General features: G+C 55.7%; 1 protein-coding gene across 2 annotated transcripts; it reads right to left on the bottom strand.

The window, feature by feature from the left end:
• Nucleotides 1–968: 968 nt before the first annotated feature.
• On the bottom strand, nt 969–19224 carry VSX2 (visual system homeobox 2). 2 transcript variants are annotated; one of them, XM_025443591.3, is made up of 5 exons: nt 18855–19224; nt 17484–17568; nt 13500–13623; nt 3818–3998; nt 969–3020 (listed from the first exon to the last, which is right to left on the bottom strand). In XM_025443591.3, the coding sequence occupies exons 1-5, from the start codon at nt 19222–19224 to the stop codon at nt 2695–2697; spliced, it is 1086 nt and encodes a 361-aa protein (XP_025299376.1). In that variant the 3' UTR covers nt 969–2694. The 2 variants fall into 2 exon arrangements, with proteins under 2 accessions (XP_025299376.1, XP_035575433.1); XM_035719540.2 differs by lacking the exons at nt 13500–13623; nt 17484–17568; nt 18855–19224 and adding an exon at nt 6794–7193 and having other exon boundaries at nt 969–3077.
• Between the last annotated feature and the right edge of the window lie 1189 nt (nt 19225–20413).

Genomic DNA, 20413 nt, shown 5'->3' with positions numbered 1-20413 from the left:
CCAGGGTGGAGGAAGGGCATTCCTAAGCCAACAGGCCACAGCGAGTCCTGCGGGCACCTAACATGCTCAGGGAAGGCCTAGGGGAGTGTGTGCAGGCAGGATTTGAAGCCAGGCTCTTGGATCTGTCCTTTTACTGCATTGAAATTGGAGATTTCCCACATATGCCCTCCAGGCTCTGAGTCTGGAAGGGTTATACTGGCTCCCAAGACAGGATGCAGGGAATGCTGACCACCTGTCACTCTCCTTTGATGATGGCCTGCTAGAAAAATCTCTTCTGAGAAGGAGTTCCACATCTGAGGCAATTTGAAACAATCTTATGAGATTTCTGGAGTCCAAAGCTCAAATATAACCTATCTGTTCTTTTCCCCCTCTCTCTTCTTGTAATTCCGTCCAACACATCATGGAGCTGATGGGTGACAGTTGGCAGCTATCTGCAGGCAATTTCTTACAGTCCTTCCCCACGCTTTAACAGGCTTCAGCATAGATTTGTTTGACTTTCAGTTCCAGATACCACTGCCTTCCCCATATGTTGTTGTTGTGTTTGAGTTGTAGGCAAGATTCTAGAGCATGCATGTATACACAAAAAGAGGGAGTCAGGACTTGAGGGGGCCAAAATGGGACGAGGTGTGATGGGAATAGGGTTGTGAATGCGTAAGTTAAGTACCAGAGGGAAAGGTTAACTGATCCCTTGTGTCGTGTCGGGGAACAGGAGGGAGTTGTTGGTAATAACTTAGGGGCTCAATGGCTGGGATAATTCAGTTGTGTCTACAATGGAGGAGGGTCCCATATCCAAGTGACAAATGTCATTGGTCAGCTCAGGGGAGAAAGGCCACAATGTCTTTACAGTTGGAGTAATTTCAAAAGCCAAATCTGGTCATTTTGACTTAAAAACATCTCCATGGGTTTACTTTTTATGCTACCCATACATACACCATCCTCACCCACGGAGGATTCTTGGATCCCTCCCCTGATGTTTGTACATCAATTTTATTCTCACTTGTATCTTTACAGAAAATGGCACAGAAATCACAGGTTTAGAATACCTAGAAGTTATTACAGTTCCATATTTCAAACACCTCAATATCAAGTCTCTTTCTTCCCACTCTATGTACATATTTACACACTGGGGGCTACAGCCTAACACTTCAAACCAAAGGAGACAGAGACAAGAAGGGGGCGGGGAATTCCGTGAACAGAATGAGGAAGAAATCAACTTTTGATACAGAATTAAAATCCAAACTCACTGTCTCAGGCCTTTCTCTTGCGAGGTATTCCCTGCAAAGGTGGGAGGGATGGTAGAGGGAAACGTCAAGGGGGTGAGGGAGACATATGCCTGGCCTGGGGGTGGCAGGGGCAGCTGCAGAGAGGCCACCCGGTGGACAGTGCCTCCCATCAGCAGACAGGAAGAAGCCCCCAGTCCCCTATGCCTACACGGTCACTGTGTCCATCCTATTCTAGTGGGCAGATGCCACAGCATACACCTGCCAGGTGTGTGTGCCAGTTGCTTAGTTTGGGTCTAACTCTGGCTTCTGCCTTGCTCTCCTTTGAGTCCTTTCTTGTGCCCTTCTTGTGACCACTCCTTGATGCCTATAATAGCCCCAGGCCCACTCCAGGCTTGGCCTCCCAGGGATGGCCTGGATCAAGTTGAGTCAAGATCTGTGGCTTCCTATTCATTCATTTTACAGCTGGATTGGGTTGCTCCAAGGCAGGACACATGCACATCGATAAACTGCAAGAAGCTCTAGAAGGGTGTCTTGCATAGCAGATCAGGGTCACAGGTAGCATATCCAGGGGTAGGGGGCGGGCAGGATGCTTCAGAATGCAGGCCCAAGGGCTCTGGGTAAGAGTTTGGCCTCCCCAGCAATGCCATGACCACAGCATTTGTGACAGGTGCCCTCTGGCTGCAGGGCACAGGCCCTGGACTGTACAGGTACTGTACATGGCGGTGCTGGCACCCATACTGGGGGGGAAGGTAGGGTAGGCAGGTTCCTGAGGGTGACCATGGAAGGCATGAAATGGAGGGAGGCCGAGGGGCTCAGGATGACACCTTCCAAGTTTACCTGGAATCTGAGCCCTGTCGATGGGGTGGAGCAGAGGTTGTGCCTGGGCCTGCAGGGCAGTTTATCCACCCTGTGGAGACCCAGACCCAGGCCCTCGGGAAGGAACAGGCTGGGTGGGGGGCGCACAGTTTTGCTGAAGACTGGGGGGGGGTACTCAGGACACTGGTACTAGAGTGCAAATCCGCAGTCCCTGCCAGTTTGCAGCTGTGGGCTTTGGGTCTGGGCAGAGCAGAAGCCATGGGGGCGGGGGGTGTGTGCGTAGAGCTGGGGAGGGGAGGCTCTTTCAAGCAAGAGAACAGAGAGCAAGGGGCGGATGTGGACAGTGAGAGGCGCCAAGGGCTTGAGTGAAAGTGGCATGAGGGGTGGTTTAGGACGACAAGAAAGCTGCTGAGGCAGGGCCTTGGGATGAGGAGGATGCTGGAGAGGTCAAGACTAGATGGGGTGTCTCAGCGCGGCCCCAAACCTCGGCCAGAGCTGAGTTGTGCTGAAGTCAGCCCCGGGGGGCGTGGAGGGCCCGGGGCGCGGGGGAGCGAGGCAGAGGCCAGGCCCGGCCCCAGCCCTGCCTCAGAGAACACCTCCCAACACCACAGGCCCGAGGCGAGTCCTGGGAGCTCGGTGTCTGCGTGCCCCTGACCTAAGCCATGTCCTCAAGCTGCGGTGGACTCAGCTTTTCCGCTGGCCTGTCTTCGTCCATGGCCTCCTCCTCCTCCGGCTCCTCGGCATTCCGGGCCAGGCTGTCGGGCCCGGACACAGTCCCCAGCACTTTGGTGCTGTGCTCCTGAGCTCTGGCTCGGAGCGCCGCAATGCTGTTCTCTCTCAGTTCCTCCTGGGACATGGCCGCTGGAGGGTCGGGGCCCCGCTCCTCCGGCTCCATCTTGTCGAGTTTGGGCAGGGCCTGGCGCTCCACCTCGGCCTTCCTCCCCGACTCCGCTGCTGCCTCCAGCGACTTTTTGTGCATCCCTAAAAAGAATTGTTGGTATTCGGGTTTAGAAAAGCGCCTGGGAAAGCCATCTTGAACTGAAAACGGCAAAGATAGAGAGAGGCCAGAATTAAGGACGAGCAGAAAGCCTTACTTCACACACCGCAGTCACGCGAGTCCCAGGGGCCGGGGCCGGGGCAGCGGGAGGGTGGCCGGGGGTGGGCCGCAGACCAGCAGCTGGGCGCCAGGCCTGCAGGGGCTCTTCAAGTCAGGTCCCCCCCCGCCCCCCGCACCTGGCCGCCGGGCAGCCCGTCCTGTCCCTCTGTCCCTTCCCAAGCGTACCACTTGCTCCCCCATCCCTCCCTCCTGGGATTCTGCATCTGGGAACCCCAAGATAAGCCGGTGGTGCTGCTGCCACACAGAGGCCTTGAGGGCAGGTGGGGGGAAGATGGCAGGTGGAGAGATTTCAGGGGGAAGAAGTCACTTTGGGCAAAGCCAGAATGGTGACCAGAGGGACCTAGGGTCCCCTCAACCCCAAGGAGGAGCTGTTTCATTCACCACAAGCCCACCTCAGACCCTGGAGCAACAGCCACACCCTTCTCACAGGACAAAAGAAGCCACAGTCAGGGACCTGGCAGGGAGGAGAGTCCTAGTCACCCAGTGGTGGGGGCAGCCCTGGGCCCCGCCTGCCCTCAGCCTCCCAAGGGAGACGGGGAGGCCCGCTCTGGAGCGCCTCTGTCCTGCTAGGCTGTTGCGGCCAGGACTCCCTGCTCCTCCTCCAGGGAGCCCGCTCTCCTCACCACGGGGACAGGGCCCCAAGGAGGGCGCGGGCTCTTACCCAGCAGCCACGGGGCACAGGAGTCCATGATGCCATCCTTGGCGGACTTGAGGATGGACTCTGGCAGGGGGATAGAGTGCCGCACCATGGCCCCGTAGAGCCCGTACTCCGCCATGACGCTGCTCCGGCCCCAGCACTTCTCCCGTTTCCTCCACTTGGCTCTACGGTTCTGGAACCAGACCTGCAAATGAGGAGGAACAGGGCAGGGGTGTTCTGAGAGGCTCTGAGGCCAGGCCCTTACCCCAGCGGGTCCCCTGTGAAGGTCCCCACCCCCCCCCCTTTTTTTTTTTTAAGATTTTCTTTATTTATTCATGAGAGACACACAGAGAGGCAGAGACACAGGCAGAGGGAGAAGCAGGCCCCATACAGGGAGCCCGACGTGGGGCGCGATCCCAGGTCTCCAGGATCAGCCCCGGGCTGAAGGCGGCGCTAAACTGCCAAGCCGCTAAGCCACCAGGGCTGCCCTCCCCACCCATTGAATAGCTGGCAGCTGCGTCCCCTTGTGACTGCTAGCTTCTCCAGCGGGGCGCCCTGGCCAAAGCTCACCCACCCCATGGTACCCCTGGGGTTCCTCCAGGCTCGGCGTGTCCAGACTGAGGACACCCAGTCCTGTAAGGATATGATGAATGAGGGGTGCCTGGGTGGCTCAGTGGTTGAGTGTGTCTGCCTTTGGCTCAGGGCATGATCCTGGGGTCCTGGGATCAAGTCCCACATCAGGCACCCTGAGTGGAGCCTGCTTCTCTGCCTCTCTCTGTGTCAAATAAATAAATAAATAAATAAATAAATAAATAAATAAATAAATAAATTTAAAAAATGGGTGAAATTGGTCCTTTTTTTCTTTTTCTTTTTGAAATCATAACAGTTCTAGGGTGATGGGACAGGGTCTTTCAGAAGGCAGTGCCCAGCATGGTCCTCAGTTTGCAGCTGAGAAGCCCCACCCTGGTAGCTCTCTTGCAAGTGGTCACACCTCCAGCGTATAAACAGAATCTCTTTTCTGACTCCCAGAGGGACGAGTTCCTTCCAGGGGCTAGACTAGCCATGCATCTTGTTCAGGGCTTCCTCTCCACCGGAACTCCAGAGGCGGGAGCGGTCTGGAGGCCAGGTGAGTTTGGACTCAGGCAGCACAAGGGCATTTTATCCAGGTTATCAGGAAGCCCGCTGGAGAGACTCCCAGGAGGCCTGAGTCACTCTCCTTTCCCGCTCTGTCCTGGCTGAGCCCTGCTATGCCACAGTGCGCTGCATTCACCAGCTCTCCACACTTTTGGCCTTAACCCAGAATGACATTTGGAGGAGCTGGGCATCAGTCAGACAAGGAAGACCAAATTCTCCTGGTGTGCGGAGAAAGGGGGATGGGGACCTAGGAGGGCGCAGTGGGGGATACCCTAGAGAATGGTTCTCTGGCCCCAGAGCTGACCGGTGCAGGGCATGGGGCACCCTGGGGGTGTCAGCAGCGATGCAGCCCCGCGCTTGGAGCGGTCCCTGCCATGCTTGGGGGAAGGGAGATGTCTTGGTCTCCCAAAGCAGCTTTCCTGAGACTTCGGCAGCTGACAGGAGCCAGCGCCGGGCACAGCTGCGCCGGCCCTCGAGCAGGTGAAAGGCCCCCGAGAAACCAGTGGGCGCTGGAAGGACCCCAGGCCCGACCAGCGGCCCCCTCCTGCCCCGCACAGCCCCTCGGGGCCCGACCCCGGAATGGCAAGCCGCCCAAGGCGCCCCGCGGAGTTGGGGGAGGAGGGGGAGGACAGAGGCGGGTTCGGGGAAAATCTATTAGTTTCCTCTGCGATTTCCATTCCCTCGCCTCGGCCGGGTCCCCCGCCCCCTTCCCTCTGGGCCCCTCCCCCGCCCCCCGAGGCGGAGGTTTCAGCTTTTGATGAAAAATTGCTCCAGCTCTATTCAGGAGGCGGCAAAAGAAGAGTCACCCCCAGGGGCAGCCCTGGGCTGATTGAAAAATAAGTTAATTTCTGTTTGAATCGATGGGCCTCAGGCACTGAAATATCACGGGAAATTAAAGCGGCTGCTCTCTCGGGAGCCGCGGCATTGACCCGCACTAATTAATGCTGGGGAGGCAGCGCGAGCCGCCCCGCGAGCCGCTCCCCCGCCCCGGGGGACCCCAAACACTTCTCATTTAACTAATTAGACGGGGAAAATTGGGTGTTAATTTGTTTAGGATTTTTTCCCCTCTTCCCCCCGGCAGCTCCCTCCCCGGCCCCCACCCTGCGCGGGGGCGCGGGAAATGAATGCGGGGCTCGCCGGCAGATGGCTGCCCGGGTCACTCTGCAATCTTCTCCGACTTGATTGCTTGATTAGGTCGTTAGCACATTAAAAAAAAAAATTGCTTGCCGTCTGGCGCTGGCGTGATGAGTGGGACGCGCGGCAGCGCCTGGGTAATTTATCTTTTTATACGGCAAAGAATTTGATTTCAATCTGCAGATATATGGGGCGCCTTTGACACCTGTTTAACATCGCGCCGCTGACAGTTTAACCCTTTGCTGCCTCGGCCGTCGGGAGGCCCGGGCGGGGGTTCGGATCCGCGCGCCCCCGCCGTTCTCGCCGCCGCCGCTACGTGGCGCCGTGAGCGCCCCAGACGGCCCCAGGCGGCCCCGAGTCTGCGGCTGAGCGCGGCCGGACGCTTCCAGCAGAGGGCGCCCCGGCAGCCCCGCCTCGCCTCCCCGCGACCCTCCAAGGGCCCGGGCGGGGGGGGGGGGGGGGTCCCAGACACGCGCTGCGCGGCTGCGGAAAGAGCGCGCGGTGCACGCACACCTTTAAAGGGACCTAAATGTGTGCAGCCCTGTTGTGAAATTCCTCCGTTTGTAAATCACTAGGAACCCACAAAAATGGGAGACATGCGGCTCCAGAAGCCCCGGGCCTCGCCACCCCCCCCCCCATTAGAAAACGATGGAGTGGTCCACCCTGGGTGGCGCCCCCTGCAGCGAGCTGCGCCTTGACCTCCCCCCCCCTCCCCCCCGCCGGGCTTGGCACCTGCCGTTCCTGCTCGGGCCCTCCTGGATTGCTGCGGAGCCACGGCGCAGGGCCTTTCCCCGAGGTCCGGACCCAGACCGCCAGGGGTGACCCCTGCCATGGAAAGGGTCTATGCAATTTGAAAGCCACTAGATGGCTGAGCTTCGTGGGCTTCAGAGCGGAGGCGATGCGCAACGTGAGCCTGGGGTTAACTCGCCCATCATCCCGGCCTGGCTCTACGCTGTTTAGATCCTCCCCAGCGCCACCTGTCAGTCCCGCAGGCTCTCTGCCCGACTGTCTGCCCAACCCAGTGCCTGAGGTGTGTCTGTGACCTCTGTCCTGTCCCATCTTCCTTCCAGTAGCACTTGGTGGCCCTCCATAAATACCCACTTGTCTCAAGCTGCCTTCTCCCACAGAGGAGAAATCTAAAAGGACTGATCCACATAAAAGTATAAGGGACTTCCGGTTTCATGCGCCTTTCAGAGAATACAGAAGAATGAAGCCCTTGGTGGTGGAACACCAGGCACCAAGTGTGACCACAGAGGGTTGGGAAGGCCTTCATTATGAATCTAAGTAAGACATCTGCTCCCTGGTCAGGAGATGACCTTCCTGCTTGAATACAGCGCATTATAAAACGACAGCCCCTTAACGTGAACCCATGGGACCTGACTTCACAATGTTTAGGATTTTAGAAAGAAGATGTGATGCATATACCGCATTACATGACACTGCAGCAGCAGCACACCCATCATCAAACTCATCCGTTTTGATTTCTGCAGCAAAACATATGCATAGTCACACTGAAAGGGATAAATAAAGAGCATAAAGTCAGGCCTGGTTTTTGCCATTAGCGAGTTCTAATGACTCACTTAGGAGAGAGCTGTGTTTTCAGCATGATTTGGATTTATGGATTCTGGAGAAGGGATTGTGTGCTAGGAGGGCGGAGATGCACCATCCACCCCAGTGTGGATGCCTGGGAAGATGCACTGCCCTGGCTTCCTTGGGTGGAGGGTAGGGCTCTCACATGAAAACCACATATTTTACTGGAACACTAAAGAAGGGGGTGCAGATTTGGGATTCAGATGATCTCTGGAGCTATGAACAGAACCATTTTCCTGGGTCTCCTAATTTTGGCAAATGAATAACTGGTCTGCAGAACAGACTTTGCCCACAGACATTCCCAGGGGAGTTGGTGCCAGCTGGTTGCTCAAACCTGGAGTCATCCGGACCCTCGGTTATGGGCTCCTGGAATGCCTGGCTCTCTGCGAAGACCAGATGCTACTCCAATTTATGGAGGAGACCTGGACAGCCAAAACAATTTCTTTTTAGGACGGTTGGCAGGGAAACTATGGCTTGGTGCCTTGGAGGGAGGTGGACAAGGAATTAGCATTAACCCTAACAACTCTTCATATCTGCCTTTCTCTTCCCTCCCTAGGAACAACCAGCATGTGTATAGAACTTGACAGTTTACAAGAAGCATTAAAGTCAGATGGTCCTGAACTAGAATTCCCAGCTCTGATAAATTGCTGCGTGATCTTGGGCAAGTTACTTGTCTTCTCTCAGTCTCAGTCTCTTCAAACACAAAATATTACCTATTAATACCTATTTTTTACAGTTGTTTTGAGGGTTAATGAAATAAGTGAAAGTTCCTAAAACCCATGCTTATCACATAAAAGGTGTTCAAAAAATGCTATGTGTTATTATTTCAGGGGAGGTACAGAAAACCAGTGGGAGTCTGCCCAGAGGGCTGGTTAATCAACAGCATTACTTGCGGCTCTGGCCTCCTCCACAGGCCCTGCAGCGAGACTGTATGATAGCCTGTTTCCCCTCTAGACATCCACAAGGCCAAACAGAGGCACCCTCTCAGCACATTTCTAATGCATTCCAGACCCTTGAGATTTAAATCCAAGAGAACACCCAGGCAGTGCCCAATGCTCTCTGCAAGCTGGCGGTGATCAGGAGCTGGAAGGCCTATAGGTTGGAGATCCTTGCTCTGCCTCCAACTGTCTTGGTGATCTGGGGTGCATCTCTTAACCTTTCGACCTTTGGGTTCCTCATCTGTCCTGTAATACCACCTCCTTGAAGGTTTGTTACAAAAATTCAATACAGTAGTGCCTGGCATGTAATAAGAACTAAAAAACATTGGCCTGCTGCTGGATGAATTCTGTGGATAAACGTGCAATAAGGTGAGGCTTTGCTTTCTAGCAAATGCTCAATGCATAAAACCAGGTCCTCCCATCTCCCACCTTTGAGATTCCTTCTAAGCTTAGGCCCTTCACCCTACCTGGCCTCTTGGTTCCAGCAAGCCCCAAATATCCCTTCAGTCCCTTGCTCCTTCACTTTCCTGGCTGCCCACTTTCTAGAAGAGACTGCTCCTCTCAGGTGACAGTTAGGTCTTGAACTCTTCTGCAGAACCTGTGTGAAGGCCACAGTGAGGACCAGAGCCCTGCCTTCCACTTCAGGGCTCTGAGTGATACCCCAAAAGTCACCAGGTTTGGCACTCCAGGCAAGATCTTCCAATGTGGGAAAGAGTCTGGGTTTCTGCATTTCCCTTCAGAGGTGGTGCCCTAGCAGCTCTCAGAAAGCCCAGTAGGATGCCTCTGGCCATCAACAGCTGGTCTGGCAGGAGCCTCCACAGCTGGCAGAGAGGGTCCCGAAATATTGTGCCTCCAAGGATAGACTAGGCCTGGAGAGGGGTACTTGCTACAGGTGCTCTTCTGCTACAGGGCACACTTGGAGCAAACCCTATCAGCAATTTCTTTCACGGTGTGGGTGGCCAGCATGAGCAGCTGTGGTTGTGCCCACAGCCTCTCTTGTCATCACATAGCTCCTGCCCTGCAGGCTCCCATCTTTGCATCTCCAGAGGACACCAGACCCAGGGCTTCTTCCCTCAGAAGTCTCCCAGGATACCCTCTCTGGTCTTCCCAGGATTGCCACTCTAAAGGCAACATCTTGTAGGATGGATGCTCTTTGCACATTCTGGTCCCTTGCCTCTCCAGGCCCTGCCTTCAGATCTTGCCTCCTACCATCAGGCCTGGCTCTGTCAGCCATGTGGCTTGTCCCATCACATTCACCCAGCTTCCTTTCTCTCCTCGGGCTGGAAGCTGATTAATCTGAGCTCATCGCGGCGGTGATTTAATGACTTAACACTCCACATGCGCTCAGCATTCCTGACACCATATTTCAGCATCTCCTTTCCTGTCCCAGCTTCAGGCTCAGGGAAGCTGGGCCTTGCTGTAGCCTCTGTCGTCCAGTAGGGGGCAGCTTTGCCCACATTTCCCAGCAGCCCAGGAAGCATCCTTCCCTGCACACCAGACAGGTCATCTCGACCAGTCACCCCAAACTCCACTTCCTTCCACTCATATTAACCCCTGTCAAATGCAGAAATTCCTTTCCAGAGCTTCTGGCCCAGCGTTTTTACACTGGCTGCACATAGTCACTGGAGAACTTTAAAAACATACAGATGCCAAAGGCTCCACATCAAAGCAATTAAGTCAGAGTGGCTGGGCGTGCCCCGCCCCTCCACTTGGGTGTTTTCAAAAGCTGCCCTGTGATGCTCATGAATGTCCCGGGCTGAGATGCACTGTAACTTTCTCCTGTCAAGGCATATCTTCTAACTTCTGGAATAGAATCCCTTCAAATATCATTCCCTATCCTTGGGCAGGAGTCCCTTTAAAAGAGGCAGACTCAAACAGCACAAGTCTGAGTATACAAACCATGAACTTATGTACAAGAATTTGCCCATTCAAAAGACAACTTTTTATGAGTTTTTGAGGCCTTTTTTTTTTTTTTTAGAACAATGCCTGGTAATCAATAAATATCAGTTATTTTTATAAAGAAGGTTTGATACAGGTCCCCCCACCTGACCTCCAACCATCTCTGCCCCCCGCTCCCAGCTTCAAGTCAGAACACAGGCTTCAGACTCAAGAGGCAGTTGGTGAACGTGTGGGCTTTGGACGCAGACCTGGGTTAGAGCCCCGTGACCCCACTTTCTAGCTGTGTGGCCTTCGGCCAGTTGCTGTGCTTCCGCTTCCTCCACCGTTGTCACCAGGACTTAATGAGATCAGTGCTTGGGATCCCTGGGTGGCTCAGTGGTTTAGTGCCCGCCTTTGGCCCAGGGCATGATCCTGGAGTCCCAGGATCGAGTCCCACGTCGGGCTCCCTGCATGGGGCCTGCTTCTCCCTCTGCCTGTGTCTCTGCCTCTCTCTCTGTATCTCTCGGAATAAATAAATAAAATCTAAAAAAAAAATGAGATCAGTGCTAATAGAGTGAGCGCGGGGCACTTGCTAGGCATCACTCAGAACACCTTACACATGGCTCGTGGCATCTGCACCAGAGGCGGGTGTCACCACCATCCCCATCTTACAGATGAGGAATCGGGGGCTCTGCAAGGGGAAGTCACTTGTTCAGTCACTCAGCTGGGCATGGTGCAGCCAGGGTGTGTCTGGCTCTGAAACAGTGTCCCTAACCACTATACCTCCTTGCCTCTCCTGTGCATGTCATGTATTCAGAACACCCCTGGCACGTGGAAACTGCTCTGTAAATGACAGCTGTGGTCATCACTGATGTATACTAAGACTTTTCCCCGGACTGCCTGGGGCAAGGCTATTTGACAGCTCACATACACCTTCTGGAGGCAGCATTTAGCCAAAGAACCATGTGGTGCTCAAAGACTCAGAGATTCTCAAAAAAAAAAAAAAGACTCAGAGATTCTCGTATCTGTTCTCCCAGACCTACCATCCTCACAGCCCCAGAGCAGTCAAACTTCCTCTACACCTTTGCCCCTCCTCCCTGGTTCCCGTGGCTTCAGACACTACCCAACAGGTGCCCACCCCCCCTCCCTAAGCAACTTGAAGAAGCCTAGCATCTGCCTACTGGCAATGCAGGAACAACTGAGCAAGAGCCTTCTCAGGAATCCTTTGGGCACTCCTACCCACCACCACCAGGGCCAAACAGATTTTAGGACAGCTCACTGCAAGAGGCTCACTGCAAGAGGCAAGTTCCTACTATTCAGTAGTGCAAGGGTGAGGCCTACCAGCAGGAGAGTTTTTTTTTGTTTTGTTTTGTTTTTTTTAGCAGGAGAGTTTTTTAAGGCCTCCACCCCACACCGCCACTTGAAATAACCAACTTTGTGCTAGCAAAGGCCAGATGAGGGTTACCACTACACATTGACTGGATTGGGTTTTGTCTTACACACACACACACACACACACACACACACACAGATTCAGAATCAACACCCAGGCTTACCCCACTGGAACCCAATTGGGTGGGGGGATGGGGGAACCAGGCCACCATGGATAATGCACCAAACAGATAATCTACTTATGAATAATTGAGCTTATTGTTAGTGTCAATGTCTAAAGCCATTGGCTGAAATTCCAAATAGATTTCCAGGGGAGAGGAAGACTTTTCTGGAAAAGTAGCTCATGTCTCATATTCAACTCTCTGGTGTCCAGTGAGGGAACACAAAGCAACCTACAACTTATTTGGCTCCTTCTCCCTGCAACACACACCCCACCTCCAAGGGTTCTTGACTGGGAGGGGTTTCAGGAAGTGAGGGGAGCTCCCTTCCCCTTCATTTCTCCCAGCCTTAGCTGTGAACTGCTCTGGACCCTTCCACTGATGGGAGCAGTTTTTGCTTAAGAGTGTTATCCAGTTAAGGCAAACCAAAATCTTCTGGAAATGATCCTCCTCCCCACTCGCTTCTTCTGCCTCGTGGAGGCCCTGCCTAGAAAATCATTAGACTTCATCTTCTCCCAGAGAAACCATTAAGCAGATCCATTCCTGCCTAGTAAGAGGGGTTCTGGCCTTGGAAATGTCTTGCTGCTGATGAAAGGGAGCCCTGCGCCCAGCATCACTGAGAACATCCCAGTCCAGAGCAGTGGTCGGTTATGCCTCAGAAGTCTCTAGGAGACGGGAGCCTGGCTAGCTCAGTCCATGGAACATGTGACTCTTGATCTGGGGGTTGTAAGTTCAAGCCCCATGTTGGGTGTAGAGATTACTTAAAAATAAAATCTTAAGTCAAAACCCAAGAAAACCTAAAAATCAACAACTCCGTAGGAGAGGAGGAGGGCTTAATGAGCACGTGTCCCCAGTCACATCTCAGGTGTCCTCAGTCACATCTCAGGCCAGCCCAAGTAGGAGCTCAGGACCTGGCCAGCTGTTTGATTGTGAGAGGAAGGAGTTTCAGGTGGATGGAGATGGGAAGTAGACAGAAGGGGAGGGGGCAGCTGTTTCTTCATGGGTCAGGGGAGTGAAAGGAAGGGAAACAGAATAGGGGCAGGGTTAGAAGCCACTCTCCTCTTCTCCTCATGTCTGGCCTTGGAGCAGATGTTTAGCTGTCCCTAAGAGATACCCGCCACAACAGAGGCCTCCTCGAAAGCCCATGCCTCACTCAGACTCTCTGTCCTACCACAGGCCCCTTCACAGTCTGCCTGACGTACTCCTTGGGAAGCCTACTGTCTGGGACAGCAGGCCAGGTCATGTCATCTAAGTCTCTTGTCCACCCTTGCCCCCCACCCCAGCCACGGTGCCCACCTCACATGGTAGGTGTTCAGCAAATATCTATCAGCTTAAAAATACCTATCAGCTTAAACGAATTGCTCTTCAGAAGAATCCATGGCAGGGGGTGGGAGATGGTATCATGGGTGGGTGTCTGGGAGCCGGGGCGGTCACCGCCTCAGAGAGTGTGGAAAGAGAGAGAGGGACTGGGGGCTCCGTTACCTGTATCCTGTCTTCAGGCAGCTCCGTTTTCATGGCCAGCATCTCCCGGGCATAGACATCTGGGTAGTGGGCCTCATTGAATGCCTTCTCCAGCTCCTCTAGCTGGTAGGAAGTAAAGATTGTCCTAGGGGGAGCAAAACCAGACACTCAGGACACAGAAACTGAAAGAGACTGTTCCAGAGAGGATAGAATGGCCCTCCTCTACGCCTCCTGGACAGACCCCAAATACAGGCTAGCTCAGTACAATCAGACACAAACTCCCTCACACACGCGCACACACACACACACACCACTCACACTCATGCTCACATATGTTTACATACACTCAAAGCTTCACCCTTCTAGACTCTTCTTCATTCAAGACTGAGGATCCACACTGCCCTTCTTGGGAGGACATTATTTTAGCCCTCAGGGACATTTCATACTGAGACTCTTTCTAGAAGTGATTCAGGGGAAAGGGTGTTGAGACAGAAATTTTAGAAAAGTATAGAAAGCCCTTCTTCCTCCTCCCAAGCATGGAGTGAGGGACTCACCAGATAAATAAATACCTCGGGTCCACTGGGACCTTCCTAGTTTCCTTTCACAGAGAGTGGCTGATCTTTTCAATGACACCCACATTCAAAGACCCACCAGAAGGTCCATTGCAACCACAACCCCGGTGTTTATACAACTGAGAATGGAATCTCCCACCTCCTCACAGCCCCCAACACCTTGCCCTCCTCATGGGCCTTTCCCCTGCCACCACCCAGACCTACCAGCTCCTTAGAGCTGCCCTCAGGTCCCCTCTCCACGTCCTGTGTTCAGAAGATAAGGAACACCTTCCAACAATCTCACACCGAGGCTCAGCCACTCATCCAGGGGCATTCCATTCAGGGGGGAGTTCCATTCAGGTGTGAGAGAGCCTACCTACACAGCCCCCACTCCCCAAAGAGCAGTTTACATTGACCTATTTGGGTCCTAATCTGTTTTAAGAATCTGGTAAAAGCTATATCCTTTCGCCCTAGGACAATGTGCAAACGAGTGTGCTCCAACACAGAATTTCACCTCCCATATCAGGGGCTTCACAGCCCCCCCCCCCCCCCCCGTAAACCATAAATATCTGCAGACAGGCTCAGATTCTTCTCTCTTCAGACCTTAATTTCCTTCCAGGTGACCTTTATCCTGTACCCTTATCAAGTCAATGGGCAATGTAATCCCCATCCACAAACCCAGCTTGTAAAAATGGCACATTCTTTGCCTGAGCCGCTGGTACCTTTGAGAATGGTACATTCTTTGCCTGACCCTGGGACCAGCGCAGGGGGTCAGAATCCTTCATTGATGCCCTTGTTCTCACCCTCGCCCAACACAAGGAAAGAGCACAAGCGTAAATAAGCCCCATTGGGTCCCTGTGCTGGTGTCGGCTTTAAGATCTTGAGGGAAGACACACGGGATGAGTGAGGAAGAAAGATTCTGCCCTTTATAGAAAATGACTGGTTTGATTCTAAATTGTTTCTCCTATTCTCTTGGGAGGGGGGAATGGAATGTTTATGTACACAGAAAGTGGATTCTTCAGAATTTTGAAGATATGCTGCATTCTATTTTGCTCTTGCCACTTACTGAAGGGCCCCTGAACAGATTGTCAAAATAAACAATCAAAGTATGTAAGTCGTCTCAAAACTAGGGAAACTAAGGCACACGGGTGTTGCGGCTTGGCCAAAGCCAAAGAAGGGAGATGATGATAGGTCATTTAGAACCATTCAAGTGCCAGCCTCTGCTCCGGAGCGCTCTCATTGAAACAAAACAAAACAAAAATCTCAAATCCCCCAAACTTCCCCTCATTCCATCCTCAGAGCTAATCTGCGTGTTGATACTGATGTGCTCTCCAAGGAGGCTCCTGCATCCCCAAAATGTGATCCAAACCCTGATTCTGGCTTAATGCGGAACCCTAGACTCTTCAGGTGCCCACTGCATCCTGTCTGCAGAGGAGCTGAGCTTTCCCGGCACAGAGAAGAGCAGAATCCGAGAGACTGCCAAGGCTGCTGCTCTATCCCAACTCCCCTCTCCAACCCTAAACCCAGCGTCTTTCTGGGAGATGAAGAGATGCCCATCCGTCATTACCAGACTCCAGGGGCTCTTACCTGAAATCTCCAAATAAGAAAAGCTCAGGAAAAAAACAATTTTTTCCTTTAATTAAAAGCCGTACCGGCCATCAGTAGCCCTTCTCGTCTCTAATAATCTGCTCCCTTCAGGCACCAGAAATTGCCTGAAACCTAGGGCAGGTGGCAAGTTGCACTGTCTCACTGAGAAGCTCCAAAGCTCCCAAACATCTCCTCGATGGGGAGGGCGTCAGAGGAGGACAGGGTCAGGAGCCTTACGCAGAGAGAATGGGCTATGGGTCAGCCAGCTCCAGGTGCCACACAAGGAGATATCCTGGAGCAGAAACACTGGTCGGGCGCCCAGGGGATGTTTTCTCCAGGACTCTCCTTTCTCTGTGAACCTCTTTTCCCATTTCTGCACCAACACAGAAGCTGTTCAGCCCCGACTCTGAGCTGTCCTCCCCCCCATGGTCCCCATCCCTGCCGCTGCTGGGGGTGTGGTGTGGGGGGAAGCTGACAGGATTACCCATGCTGGGACCAGCATGAAATGGGTGCACAAAAGATGTTGTAATGAATATTTGTTGGATGAATGAATGTGAAAAATGACCCAGGATCCATGTTTCCGTTTAAAATAAAACAGAGCTAAACACAACAACAACAAAAAAACGCTGCCTAAAGGGAACGAGTAAAGGAGGTCACTGAGAAACCAAGTCAAAGTTCACCCTTATTCCAGCCTGAACCTATTGGGGCCTGAGAGGACAGGAAGAGCCATTTTAAAAGGTGGGAGCCAATAGTGGAGTTTGCAGGGGCTAGCTAAGAGGCAAATGCAGAAAAGTACCTGGAGAAACTGGTGCGAAGAGGCTGAGAACAAATTGGGGAGAAGAGGATGGGGTAGCCGGGACCGCTCCCCAGGGGAGAAATGTCCCAGGCACCAGCAGGAACCTCGTGGACACCCCACCAGGACTGGGGTGCAGAGAGAGATTTGGGGAAACAGACTGGAGGATGAGCACAGGGATGGAGCCTGGAAGCAGCACTCGCAGAAAGACAGGCAGATTTTCGGTTCTTGCTTCTTTCCTTTAACAATACCCGCCCCCCCACCACCACCCTAAATGTCTATAAGGAACTAGTAGCGATGGTGTCAATGGGAAGGGAATGAGGGGTCGACGTGGGGTTACTTTTCAGGATGTATCTTTCAGCACCTATCGGATTTTAAAGTTGAGCCAGGAATGTCTATTTGAGGACATATATATTTTTTAAAAAAATTCTCTCTGTAGCCGGTACCCCGACGCAGTCAGCTCGACTCGACTCCCTAGGGCCGGTGGGGTCATCCAATCCACCACACAGGTTCCCTCCCCATTTTACAGACAAGGAAACTGAGGCTCACGGAAGGGAGCAGACCCTCTCAGGATCACAAAAGAGCAGAAGCCTAACGAAAGATTCCCATCAGCGGAGATAGAGCACCCTCAAGGTGTTTGGAACGGTGGGAGCAGAAGGATGGGGGTGCGTGGCGGGGCGGACAGGGCCGGGGGCGCGGACCCGCCCGGGACAGGAGGCAGAGGGGCCCGCCCGCGCGGGAGGTGGGGGCCACTCCGCGCGGCGGCTCTCCGAAGGCTGAAGCCAGGCTCCAACCTGGGGCCGCGGCCCCTCCCTGGCTCGGGGTCGGCCCTGGTTCGGCCTCTCGGTTCTCCCGCAGAAGGAAGAAGCCCGGGCCGGGGTGTGGCTGGACGCCGGGGGCCCGGGCGGACGTCCCAGATAGCGTTCGGCCTCCGCGCCCTGGCGCAGCGCAGCCCGGGACTTGCAACCTAGGAGCCGGCGGGATGCGGTTCGAGCCCCCCGACCCCCAGACGGGATCTGGCAGGGAGCCGCCGAGCAGGAGAGGGAACAAGGAAAAGCGCCGCGGGGGCCTTACCTGTGTCGCCGCTTCTTCCGTTTCTTGGTCTGGTTTAAAGCCGATTTGGACATTTTTCGGTCGCTGGAGGAAACATCTTCAGAATCTGAAAAACGAGCGGAGGCACATGCGGCAGAAAGCGGGGCGCGCTCGGCAGCGCCCGAAGCCCGCGAGGGCCCCACCCGGGCCGCCCCCGGGAGCCGCGGGGACCTGCTCTGCCGGCCGGGGCTGCCCTCCGGGAGGTCGGCCTCATCCCTTAGCGCCGGCTGGCTCTACCACGCCGCCGCCCGAATCCGGAGATTTGGTACAGATTTCGTTGTAAGAGAGGCAAAGGCCCCAGTGTGCTCGGGGCAGGGGCGGCGGCGGAGCGCGGCAGCCTCGGGCTCCCAGGGCCCCAGGGCGGTGATGTGGGCGCTGCGCCCTGCCCTGTGCCCGCAGCCCCGGAGCCCCGCGCCCGCAAGCCGGCCCCGAGGAGCGGAGCTGGGGCGCGGGGAGCTGGGCGCTGGGAGGCGCTGGGAGGCGCTGGGAGGCGCTGGGGTCTCCCCGGGCACAGCCCGTTTTTCGTTGCCTGAAGAATGAGCCCCCGCTCGAGGCTGGAGAGCCTGCGACGCGCCACTTTTCGTTGCCCCTCCAAAGGAAAATAAATAACTACAAAGATAACGAAAAATCGGGGGAGCCGCCGAGCGCGAGCAGGAGCCGGAGGCCGAGCCGGCGGGGACGCACGGGCGGCCGGGAGAGCGGTCCAGGGAGGGCGCGGCGGGGTCGTGGGGGGCGGGGAGCCCCCACCCCGAGCCCGCCGGCGCCGGCTTCCGATGGATGGTGGCGTTCAGGTGGAACCGGAGGGTGGCCGCTCCCGCCGCCGCCGAGGCCAGGGTGTCCAAGCTCGTGGGGGTGAAAGAAAGCCCAGCTGGCCAACGTGGGCGTTGTGGAACGGAGGAAAAGGGGCAGAAACGACGACTCGGGGTACCAGGGCTGGGGCCGAGGCGGGCACCCGGCTCCTGGGCCGCCCGCCCCCGGAACAGAATCGGCTCCCGGAGCGCGCGGGTCCTCGGGAGGCCGGGGCCGCAGCGGAGCAGCGAGCTGGGGGCCCCCGTCCGCGCCGCGGGCTCCGACACCCCAGCCGGCGTTCCGGGGGGCCCAACCCGGCGCCGCCGCAGAGCCGGGCCCCACGCGGGGACCCGAGACCAGCGCGGAGGCCGGAAACGCCGGGGCCGAGACCTGCCCGCCCCCGCCCCCGCCCCCGGCGCGGGCCCCGGGCCCGGAGCTGCGCCCCCCGGGCCTGGAGCGAACTTTTGCGCGGGGAGGAGGCCTCGGGGTGCCGCGAAAGCCGACGGCGTGGGGCTTCCGGCTCTCGCCCGCGGCCGGCAGCCTGGCAGCCTCGCCCTCACCTACCCGAGCTGGCCGTCTGGCTGGTGTCCAGCGGCCCCGACGCTCTGCCCAGCGGCTGCAAGTGGACGCTCTGCGGGTCGGACAGCACTTCCAGGAAGGTGGGCTGCGCGTAGAAGCCGGGGAGCCCCCCGGGCCCCAGCAGCCCCATGCCGCCCACTCCCGCGGGGCTGAGCACCGAGCGCGCCGCCAGCAGGTGCCCGGGGGCCAGGCCGTCGAGGGCAGCCCGCGGGTGGGAGCTGGGGGGCTCCTTGTTCAAACCCAGGATCTCCTGGATGCCGAACCCTGTGCACCTGGCCGGGGCGCCCCCCGAGGTACTCTTGGCCACTGTCTCGGATTTGGGCTTGCTCAGCGCTTCCCCCGCTTTCCCCGTCATCTCCCGGCTCTTTGGAGGGGCTGAGGCCGCAGGTCTTTTGCTCCCCCCACCCCCCCGCCGGGCTCCCCGCTTCCCGAAGTTGGTCCCAGGTGCCCCCTCCGGTGTCTAATGCTCTGGAGCCCCAAGGAGATTCCCTTTTTATCCAACCAGGCGGCAGCCCAAGTGGGGTCAGAGCTGAGCAGCCAATCACCGGGGCCAGGAGCATTAGGAATTCCAAAAAGCTGGCAGCTCCCGCCGCAGGCAGCGCCGAGGGGCCAGGGCGCGGGGGGCCGGGCACCCGGTGGACTCGGCACGACGCCCATGGGCAGGGACCCCAGGGTCCCTGAAATGAGACAGCAAGGTTCAGGGCTGTTCCAGGAGGCTGGGTGGCTTGGGATTCTGGGCAGAGCCTGGCCGGGGCATGTCCCTGGGGTGGGCTGGGAGGATGGGCTGAGGGCAGATTCTAGAGAGTGAGAGTCCTCCTCCCTCCCTTATGTCCAGTGCAGATTGACAGGGTCAAAGAAGCCCAAATATGGGATCCTCATGTAAAAGGCAGAACAAGGAAGGGGGCAAGTGCCCTGGACAGGGTGTGTGGTGGCAGTGGGAGAAAAGAGGGGGTCACAGTGTGAAGAGGGAGATGTGCGGGTGGGAAGAGGTCCACGCTTGCCTTGCAGCCCAGGATGAAGTGCCTAGTTCAGAAGAACTACTCAGTAAATATTGGCCCAACGAAGACACACATGATAAAGGGGTCAGGAGTAGGGGTCCCTGGCAGGAGAGAAGAACACTGGTGATTTCTTTTGGAGAAAAACCATGGGCATTTGAACATCTTCCTAGAGTGAGCATGAGTATGAGTGTGCCCACTTCCATGGAAGGACTTCATGTATCCTTCCATCCATCGTTCAACTAATGCACATTGAGCACCTACCTTCCCAGCTCTGAGCTGGGAGCTCGAGGTCTGGCTGTGAATCAGATGGACACGCAAGGGGTCTGCTCTGCCTCAGAGTTCACTGAGCAGATGGAATGAAGAGGATGGGATTGCTGATGTGAAGAGCGGGCTGGAAAGAGGGCATCAGAGGCAATTAAAAGGTGAGCTCCTGTCCCTTGACTAACTCCTGCCTTAGAAGTTGCAGAATTACAGCCAACTGGGCCAGTTGAAAAGTGGCGAGAGAAACGTCTGAATTCCCAAAGTGGGCATTAGAGCCACTGGTTT

The sequence above is a fragment of the Canis lupus genome, chromosome 8 (assembly GCF_003254725.2).
Source record: "Canis lupus dingo isolate Sandy chromosome 8, ASM325472v2, whole genome shotgun sequence".
NCBI classification, from domain to species: domain Eukaryota; kingdom Metazoa; phylum Chordata; class Mammalia; order Carnivora; family Canidae; genus Canis; species Canis lupus.
Note: the sequence above shows the minus strand (reverse complement) of the source record. Positions and strands in the feature narration are given on the sequence as shown.